This window comes from Priapulus caudatus, unplaced genomic scaffold, assembly GCF_000485595.1.
Source record: "Priapulus caudatus unplaced genomic scaffold, Priapulus_caudatus-5.0.1 Scaffold178, whole genome shotgun sequence".
Taxonomy (NCBI): Eukaryota; Metazoa; Priapulida; class Priapulimorpha; order Priapulimorphida; family Priapulidae; genus Priapulus; species Priapulus caudatus.
The window spans coordinates 72-10738 of NW_014577239.1; the positions used below are offsets into that span (position 1 = coordinate 72).

The 10667-nt window shown below is 41.1% G+C and overlaps 1 protein-coding gene and 1 long non-coding RNA gene across 4 annotated transcripts in view; one reads left to right on the top strand and one right to left on the bottom strand.

Moving 5' to 3' along the window:
* The first annotated feature begins 304 nt into the window (after nucleotides 1-304).
* On the top strand, nucleotides 305-924 carry LOC106806772. Its single transcript, XR_001393583.1, has 2 exons — nucleotides 305-386; nucleotides 610-924. It is a non-coding gene; the product is annotated as an uncharacterized LOC106806772 (long non-coding RNA).
* A 1-nt stretch (nucleotide 925) lies between these two features.
* The window catches only part of LOC106806771 (quinone oxidoreductase-like), a 19941-nt gene continuing 10199 nt past the window's right edge, over nucleotides 926-10667 (bottom strand). For all 3 annotated transcript variants that reach the window (XM_014808838.1, XM_014808839.1, XM_014808840.1), the window contains exons 5-9: nucleotides 7707-7758; nucleotides 7149-7298; nucleotides 6823-6924; nucleotides 6337-6432; nucleotides 926-1759 (exon numbers count right to left, since the gene is read on the bottom strand). In XM_014808838.1, coding sequence (XP_014664324.1) covers nucleotides 1598-1759; nucleotides 6337-6432; nucleotides 6823-6924; nucleotides 7149-7298; nucleotides 7707-7758 — 562 coding nt within the window. In that variant the 3' untranslated portion in view covers nucleotides 926-1597. The remainder of the gene's footprint in view (nucleotides 1760-6336; nucleotides 6433-6822; nucleotides 6925-7148; nucleotides 7299-7706; nucleotides 7759-10667) is intronic.

The window sequence follows — 10667 nt, forward strand, 5'->3', positions numbered from 1 at the left end:
TTGGAACTGAGCTAAATATAAACTTTTCTATTGTGGATCAATGACACTGCTTTGCTGACTAATGAACAAGTGGGACACAACACAACTATTCTAAATGTCGCACAGGAATAACCAGTATGTGTTGAATCCACAATTACTTGCTCTGGTTTTCAATTTATGTATGTCATTCGTTATATGTTACCAGACTTATGAAGTCAGTATAAAACACAATAGTTACTATTACTTGCTTTGTGTTCATATAGCTACTCATTAAATATGCAATGTAGCATATGGTTAGGAATATATGCCAGTTGTTGGGTTGCTAAGTGAGTTAAAATTCAATTCAATTCAATTTTTGTTTCAGGGAAAACCACCCATACGATGTCTGTGAAGTCATATCTACACCAGTAAGCACGATTTTATACGAAAACGAGGATTACCTGTATTAGAAGCTGGTAAACCTGTATCAGATACTGATCATGCAGTTGATAATTCTGCTGATGAAGCTATTGTGTGTGTATGTGCATGCATGCGTGCGTGCATCTGTGTGTGTGCCTGTGCCTGCGTGCATGTGTGCATATATGTTTTAACTCTATATATTAAAATGTTTGACAATTCTTTATGCTACAGATTACAACTGGAAACCATGCTTATCTTGATTGGATTAGTGAAATTGTGCCGGAGAAGTAAGAAAGAAGACGACAGTAGAGAACATAGCTATTGAAACTGAAACAGCCACCATCGCACGGAGACCAGTTTTTAATAGGGATTGAAATTTATCACAGATTATAACTATACCCTTTTTTTCTCAGAATAGATTCCTCGATTATCCATAAACGATATCATGAACATATTGTGCTGTACAGCCAAATGCCAGTAGAATAAAATGGAGTATATTTTGCAGAAGTTGACCCCTTAAATAATATCAGCTTTTATATTAAAACACGTGTTCTTTTCATGTATTATTGCAATTGTTTTATTATCTAAGATTTCCTGACTCGTACACCTTGTTCGTTACTCTGTTTATAGACCAGAAAGTTTAGAAAAATGCCACCATTTAATTTACTTTCTAATTCTATTGAACAATTAAGTTCTAAAGAAATAAACATGGATGCTTATTGCTCCAGGACACATCATTACAATTGCTAGTGTATGTTACCATGCCACAATTATTAGTATTTACAAAAACTAAAATACTTCTGTGAAATATCTGTTAATATATACATATACCTAAAAGTATTTTTCTGATGATCAATTATAAAATTGTAAAAAATATTATATTATTTACTTATGTCCTTAGTATCATAATTAATAAAGTGCCATCACATCTCGTGTAATTGACAAAGTACGTTTCTGAGTTTAAACATGGCCATTATATTGTGGTGCTTGTAGATATTGTATTTGTTTAATTTGAGACAGAAGATGATAAACTACAAGGCAGGCTACGAAAACCATCCTTGGTTCTGTTTCACTAATTTCGAAATCACTTTTTATGAATGCCATTAAATTTACCATTACATAGTATTAATAAAATGAACATTTTCGCTTAGCATTTCAATGAACATCTACCAAATAAGGTCCAGTTATATCTAGTAAACTGGTTTAACAAACTGAGTGATTAAGGCTTCAACAGGAGCTTTCCCAAATGTCCCGAGGACAACATCACCTCATGATGAGCTTCTTCTGTCTCCTCAAGGGGATAAATGTGTTTAATAACTGGGTTAACCCACCCTTCCTCAATACCAGCTACCAGTGCCTTCCCGATAGATGCCCACTCCTCCTGTAAAGAAGAGAAAATCAGGTTGTTAGGGCATCACTTATACATGAGGAAAATGGAGGAATCAAAATTTTCTGGGGGAGGACCCGCATACCCCCGCCTGTTTCTTACCACCCACCTCGAAAACCTGCATTGGCCACTGTCGAGCGTAACAAATTAAGCACCCCCACTTCAAAAATCGTTCCGCGGCGCCTGTAGAGTACTGCTAACAAAGATTATGATTATGAATATTTGTATGCATATCAAAAGTCAAATTTGAGTTCATCTGACAGCGGAGTAGATAGCGGGGGGATGGGGGTATATCCCTCCACACTTATTGAGGTGGGGTGGCTTTCATCCCCCCTACTTTCAGGAAGAAAATGGGGAAAAATTTAATATTTTACAGACAATAAATACTGGATATTTATCTACAAATCCGTCATCGCTATTCATACTCTCCTAATGTATTATTACAGAAATGTAATGTGACATACATCTACTGTAAAATGGCTGTAACTCGTTCCAAGAATGACATTATTTTACTGAAACTGACGGTTAATTTTGGACGCATTCCCCATATACGATTTTTTTTTCAAAATCCCTAAAGTCTTATCACTGCTCACGAAAGTTAAATCCTTGCTTTATTAGCTCATCTGACATAGTCAGATGCAGCTTGTAGAATCGCATGATTGTCCGTGCGTGCGTGCGTGCGTCCGTCAAGCAGTTTTGGCTAACAAGTCTAAACGGCTGCGACGTACGGATTCGAATAGTCAGGACGTAGGGGGGTATCGAAACTGAGTTGGGATGTCGAAGCTGGGGGGTCGAAGGTCAAAGGTCAAGAGGTGTACAAGAAAGGGGGAAGGCATTCCGCTCCTTAACTTAAGGTATAGGGAGGAAATGGCAGAATTGGCGGGCACAAATCTAAACGGCTCGACGCTATGCTCTTAATATTCGGTGTATTAGTGTGATGGGCAGGAAACGCGCATGCACCAGTGCGAAATTGGAGTCACAGGTCAAAGGGGTCAGTGGGGAAAAGTCACATATGCTAGACATTTTCTGAGGAATGGGCCTAACGTCAGAGTGAAAAAGCTTTTTTGATTCAAGGCGCTCACCTACCATTTTATCACTTTATTGAAAGACCATGAAATGTGCTTTGCGCGCTGACTGTGCGATAGAGTAAGTGTCTGATAAGCGGCTTTGACGCCTCAAAGAGGAGAGGTGCAACACGCGATTTGTTAACTGTTAACAAAGGACTGAACTGCTTTTGGCTAGTAGAACCCCTCCACCCCACTCACGCCTCCCAACCACCCACCACTACGCTCACGCTCAACCGCAATATCCATGATAACATGTTAATATAGTGAAGTGATTAAAGTTAGCACAGCTGTATCTTTATTACTGTTACCTACCGTATAGCTAAAGCCTATCGATAGATTTTAAAGCATCTGTATTAGTAGTATCCTAGATATATGAGGGGGTCCATGCCCCCCCGCTTTGCATGCCGAATACTCTCTAATTTTCAGTGGCATGCTGGAATCTCCATAATTTGGGCTTGGCATCTGGAAATACTATTTTAACCCTGCAGCCAGCAGCCGCGAATAATACATAAGCAAAAGTAACGCAATAGTCCAATACACAACATTTATAACCTTTATTCATGCAGCACTATTTATTAGGTAAGCAATAAATACATCTTTAATGTCATGGCTATGTTAGAGGCAAATAATTGAAGAAAAGGTACAAGACGTTTTATCCCAGAAAGTTGGCAATCTGCTGTTGAATTTTGATTTGCCTTGCCTGTCCTGCTTCTGGGTTGTGTGATCTACTACTGGTAGTACCAAGGGGCGGACGGCCAAGTTAATTTCAAAAAGAGGGGGCCACCAAATGAGCAAGTATATAGTGAAATGTGGGGGATGATACGGCGAGAGAGCGAGGCGACAAGTCCGAGCGAGCGGAAGGCCGGAGTGAGGGTGGGCAGGGCGTGTAGCAGGATTTTGGACAAGGGGGAAGGGTCTACCGGTACCACATACTACGAGCAGCGCGCAAAGGGGGGTCTGGGGTAAAAAATTTTAAACTTAGACGGGCCCTCAGATGGCGTTTTCTGCGGCGAGCAGGGGGGTCCGGACGCGCCTGGACGCCTGTAAGCAGAGCCGCCGGCCCGCCTAGGGGGAGCTTTTGGCACTTTTTATGCTTAAAATGGTGGCAATCTGGTGCCATACTGTAGTGGTATTTTTTAACATCATATTGGCAGCAATCATTTAATAGTGATAAATTTGATGCAGTGGCGTGAACCAGCCTTTCGTATGGGGGCAGGGGGGGGGGGGAGGCGCCAAAGAACCCCGTTCCCCCCCCAAAAATGTACCGCGAGTAAATCTACATTAGCCCTGAATGTTTAAACCTATATATTTCTGACATGATCATGGGTATTACAGAACGTACACTTCCAATATCAAATAACTATTGGGGCAGTCCGTTAGATAAAAATATGGCAATTTAAAAAAAAAAAATGCTTGTGATAACTCGAATATATTTGCCAGACTTGAAAAGAATGTTTGTATAGTATGAGGTATGTCATTACAGAAGCAAAATAAAATTAGAGCTTTCTTCCTAATGAAACTCATCGGTTACATACATGTATGACATATAACAGTTGCAGGCAGAATATATGCTGCTAACAATGTAAAAATCAAATTTCTTGTATGACTCTGAGATGTTTTCATTGGCAGGAAATTCAGAGAATGACTGACATAATTTGAATAGTTATGATAAACATGAAAAACATGGGTCAGAATGTCACATATTCTGACTGGAACTCATCTTGTAAGCCTATTTACAACCATTGAAATTGAGAAAAATTAATTTTGTAATTTTTGTAGATTTTGTAATTATTTTTTAATAAATGTAATTTGTTATTTTTTTTTTGGTTTTAAAAAAGGGGGGGCACGGGCCGATGTGCCGCCCATCTAATCCGCCCTGGGTAGTATATATATTTGCGGCTCTTCAACACTTCATCAGCAGCAAAAAGCGCAGGTAAATGGCCGCCTAAATCAGTCGCCAGAATGCAACAAACAACACGACAAGGGGCATAAGTTCCGGTTGTATACATTCATTAAGGATTAGACTGGTAGGCACCGACTGGATTCGACTGATTCCCGTCTGTTCGCAGATCCTACGTGCGGGGAAGTCTGCCGTTTCCAGTTTAGGCAGGGTAAATAGATCCAACAATTTATTAAAAAATGGGCAGGAAAAGTTCAGGAAAAAAACAGCAATCTCGGCGATTATACGTAATGGCAATTATTTGCGCGTACGGAATACCGTTATACTGTCAGTGCGGCCGCGTACGGCGTCCGCGCACCTGCGCGTACGGAATACTGGCTCTCAAATAGGCCGGAATGCCGGCTTAGCGAAAAGGGCATTGAACCCCGTCATATATGGCTCTGGGCGCGAACGCGGTGGCGAGGGCGGGCACTTGATTTCGTTTGCCAGGCAGTTTTATGCAGAAGAATAGCCGCGGCTACAGTACACGTCAGTTGAGGCGTTGTCGCTGCTGGCGGCATTACTTGTTTCAGAATTAGAATAGACGGCTATGAGAGTTGGGATATTGAAGTTTTCACGGGATTGAATGGGAAAATTCAATATTCAATGCTCACTTTTTTTTGGGGGATGGGGGTGCTGAGACCCGACCGGAAGTATATTCCCGATTTTGTATAAGGGGTGAAAATATGCACTTTTTGGTTCAGATCTGGTTGTTTTTCTCATATTTTTTTGCAGTTTTAACGTTCTCAGTAAAATATACGTTTTATCAACATTTCAGGGGGAGGTGATTTCAGTGCTGTACGACGTAGTTGTCAACGGGGGTTTGGTAGCACGGGGCGGTCGCCCCCCCCCCTAGAATTTTCAGGGCAAAGGTATTTTAGCCTAGGTATGTCTGCACTGGTAACCCCAGTGAGGACATGTACATAGCACAGATTTGGTAGTAAGTATTTTAGTCTTTGGTGTCCCCAAAGGTAAAAATACTCAACTCGACAGTGATGTTATTGTGATGAAGATTGTTTAATAGATTATTACAAAAGATACCTGAAAAGACTCACAATAAGAATCTTTATTATTGGTGTTACCGTGTATATTTAAACCTTGGACTGTCCTTAACAACATACATTCGTCTTTATAATTTATTGTAACATAATAAGTTTTTAAACAGTCAAACAGCAAAACAACGAAATGATAGGGTTTCCTTGTTTTTTACCTGCCACACATTATGTCCATAACAATTTAGCATGTGACGCTCCACAAGGAGATCTAGATACAATTGCACACTGGCTAGTAACCTTGTGAAAATATAATTTTTGACCCACAAAATGGGTAAAACACTAGTCCACCACAATGCAGCATTGGTAAATGTATGTTAAGAAAGGTCACGGTTGAGATGGGAACCAAAAATGTAGATTTTGATTGTAGAAGACTGATTTAGAAGTACATTTTTAGTATTAAAATATTTTTGTCAAAATTCAAGCCAATGCATTAACTTTCAGTGAAATTTCACTGTTAAAAAGTAAAGGTGAAACATACGAACAAGTAATCAAGGATGCATAGTACCGTACCTTGGAAGTGTTTGCGAGTGCCATGCCTGTGATAGTACTCTCCTTAGCCATTGTCAGACGAGGTGCAATGGTGACATTACCCCTGCTCCCTATCACCTACAGCAACAGCAATGAATGACGTGTTACCAAGTGAGTGAGTTAGTGAGTGGGGTGGGTTGTTGGTTGTTTGGGTGGGTGGGTTGGTGGGTGAGCAAGTGAGTTGAGTGAGTGGGTGAGCAAGTGAGTTGAGTGAGTGAGTGAGTAAGTCAGTCAGTCAGTCATGATAGAGCAAGCAACTGAGTGTCCACGTGAATAAGAAAGTGAGTAAGTGACCGAGTAGGCGGGTGAGTGAGTGCGTCGATGCGCCAATGATTGAATGATGAAGCCACTAAACACGACTTTTCACTTCGTTGTCTCTAATGTAGTCCGTATCTGTATTATCCCCCACATACGATTGTGTAGAATGGTTCTGAGCAGCCACCGTACCATAACGAGTATGAAACCTACCACAATTCTACCAGCATAAGCCATCATTTTCAGATCATGTTCCAGGTTGACATTCGCTAGCATTTCAAGGATGACATCAACACCCCTGCCATCTGTTGCATCCTGTAACACATTCATGTACAACCACATATATCCGACTATCTAACTCACAGCCTAATTTTAACACCTGTCAAGCCAGTATTTACTCTACAGTCCAATTGGAGCAGTGGGCTGTCTGTTATACCTAACTATACAGCTACTTGCTGTCACCACTGCATGCTTTATCCACACTGACACATCTTACAAAACATTGCAATCTTTATGAAAACCACAGAAGCTGTACTAACCATCATATCTTGCAAATAATCTTTCTCGCGGTGATTGAAAACATGATCGGCTCCATTCTTTTTCACAAGTTCCATACCGGGTAGCGTTCCAGCTGTAGCAAGAATCTTCATGGATTTCCCACGAGCAATTTGCAATGCAGCTAACCCAACCTGATGGAGAAATAGACAGATAGATAACATACTGACATAGTTAATAAAATTACAAATTAAATAACATACACAAAGACCTTCAAATTAGGATTTTGTATCAGGATCTGTAGTAAACTATGTGAATATGAGGAAAACAATATTGCAATGTTTAACTCTTCATCTATGTACCTTCACCTAGAATATCATTAACATTTGCATACTATACATATGATAAATATGAACATGTTTTTAAAGCATCCACCCAAACTTGAAATATTTAGCAATAGTAGATTCTACATATTGGTAAAATATACAGACTATAAAATCACCAATAACATAGAAGTGAGTGAGTGCTACATGCACGTGCAGTGCTTACCTTGCAAAAGGGTTGTAAATGGAGCGTTACATTGCAGGATGTATTATACTTACAGCTCCACTTCCACCATGCACCAACACAGTGTCTCCTGCCTTAGCATTTGCCCTAAGGTATAGAAAATATTTTAATACTAACAAGAGCCGCAGAGCGTCTGGGCTCATCTGGGGTCTGTTGCTACGGTTATGAACGTACAATTTCAGTCGTGCTCGTAGTGACACATTGTTCAGGTCGCAGATATGGGGCAAGATACGCAGTGGCGTACAGCATCATTGTATGACAGCGGCGCCTGCACTATCTCCCCCGCCCATGCGATTTTGTTAATTTTATAATATGCATGGCTTGCCTTTCACTTCGAGATTTGTTGTCATAGATTTCACAGCTATCTAATTTTATCTATCCTATAATAGATTTCAACATATTAGCATGGATGCTCCAAGTATAAATTAGAGGGGGCGGGAGTCCTTCCCGCCCCGGGCAGACGCGACGACCGAACCGCCCACCCACCGACCGCCCGCCGACACGCACCCACACCCGCAGCCACCGCACCCCCCAGCATCGCCCACGCGCACACCGGCGCACGCGCGCGCTCCCCCGCCCCAGGCCCACCGCCCACGCCCGAGGAGTCCCCCCACGAGCGCCCAGACCCCCATCTCGAGCGCGCCAGGCAAGGAAGGCCCCGTCACAACGACCCATCGCTCGCCCCCACCGCGCCTTCGACACCGACTCCCAGTTTTTCTGAATTTTGGTCTCCTGCTTCTCCTCATTCTATCTCTCTCTTTACTTTCTCTGCTACTTTGCTTTTGTTTTCCCTGTGTGATCCCCAGCCTCCGCTGCGCGCCACTGCAATTCCCCACCTCGCCTGCCCTCCCCCTGCTCGCCTACTTCACTCGCCGCTTGCACTCTCAGCTTCCACCGCCCTTTTACCTGCCCATCTCCCTATTCTTCCCCTGCCTATCGACCTCCCTCCGCGCTGCCTGCCCAGCCTCCCATCGCCTTGGCACACGGCATCTCGCACGACCTAATGTAACGCGCCGGTTTCCCGGGGCTTCGCGATACACACGTATCAGCGCTTTTTTCCTGTCCACCGTCTCAATTTACTGACTCTCTCCGTCTCTCTTTATCGTTAGACTCCTTCTGCTCTCTCTCTCTTGAATTATATAAAAAAATTTTAAAAACCGCAGCGATGATGGGCCTTTTAGCAGTGCCCTCAATCCACCCCCGCCCCGCGCCCTGCAGCCCCAACGCTCTAATATTTTCTATGTAAAGCTTATGTTCGCATAAGCTGGTAAATGGAATACGCACGGCCAATAGCTTACATGAGTAATATGTTAAATTTCAGATGAAAGTAAATATTATATATTATACTGGTGGTCGTTATTATCTAATTGGTTTAAAGTGCTTACGGCAACAAATTTCTACAGCCACCGATCAGTAGTTACATTGTGTGTTATTTGTAGGGCAAAATAAAATGTATGAAAAATACAATTAAGTGTTTCTGTTAGCTTTTTATGGCTTATATACGCTTCTTTATATGCCCGCCTAATTTGGCGTGAAAACAGAGAGACGCCAGTATCTGACAGTACTGGGGGAATAGTGTTAGACAACAGAAATTTACCAAATGCGTCATAGATTTTTGCAAATTTACCAACGTAAAAACATTTTTATGCAGGTGAGAGTTTGAGGAATATATTATAGTAAGCGTTAGTTCTTACTTTTAATGTAAAAAAATGGCAATTTTTTTTTAGCAAAATTTTACAGATAGAAAATTCCCTGACGTAGTCCTTTAACAAAGTTACATGAGATAAAATCTAAATTTTAAACTAGGTCCTAATTAGTTGCCCGAGATGGCGGCGTGCAAGTGTAATCAATAATTCCAAGATGGGTAAAATCTGGCCCTCATTCCGAAATGGCTTTACAGTAGAGTACAGGCTAAAATCCCCCCCCCAAGTGAAAGTATATTCAGGCAGGCAATAATTTGAAAGTGTGCTGTGAGTTAATCAGCTGTGAGTTTAAAGCACGTGCATTGAGCAGGTTGGCAGGCAACAATTATGATAGAAGCGGGCGCGGGAGGGGGGTGTTTTTGGCCTCATGCGAGCATTCCAGCTGATTCATCATTCAGGGCCTTCAGGCCCAGGGGGGCAGGGTGGGCTATAAGACAGACTGCTTTAGAAAATGATATGATTTAAGGAGGCGTAAACCTTGTTGCAACAAGCATTTTGGCCTTTGCAAGTTAAACTGTGCAACTGTAGGCCTCAACATTGACACAAGTATGGGCTGCTATATAATAGCAAAAGGCAGTTCAGTCGCTTGTTAACAAGTCCAACAAATCAAATGTTAAAAAAAAAAACAAAAAAAAAAAAAAAGAAAAAAAAAAAACAAAAACAAAAAAAAAAAAAAAAAAAAAAAAAAAAAAAAAAAAAAAAAAAAAAAAAAAAAAAAAAAAAAAAAGAAAAAAAAAAAAAAAAAAAGAAAAAAAAAAAAGAAAAAAAAAAAAAAAAAAAAAGAAAAAAAAAAAAAAAAAAAAAAAAAAAAAAAAAAAAAAAAAAAAAAAAAAAAAAAAAAAAAAAAAAAAAAAAAAAAAAAAAAAAAAAAAAAAAAAAACCCTGCCTCTTGAGGTCAAAGGTTATCCGATACTTACTCTTCGCATGTTCCAGCTGGAAGGCATATTTCATGGTTCCTTTCAATAAAGCCACTAAAAATGGGGCTAGGTCAGCGGCTGAAACAAAAAAGTTTTCATTCGTCCGTCAGACGCATGTCCTCCCGAAAAATGTCTAAAATCTGCTCCTGTGCCTATTGAGCCTTTGATGCCTGTGACCATCGCAATTTCGGCACAGTGATGGCTTTTTGCCTACCATGAATGCTATAGCACCGACTATCACGAGCGCTAGGTCGAGGCGTTTTAGATTGTGGCCGGCATTCTGCAATTTCTCGCCTATACCTTAAGTTAAAGGATGTGAATGTTCGCCCCTTCTTTTAGCAGCCTCTTGACGCTTTGAGCCGTTGACACCGCTTTA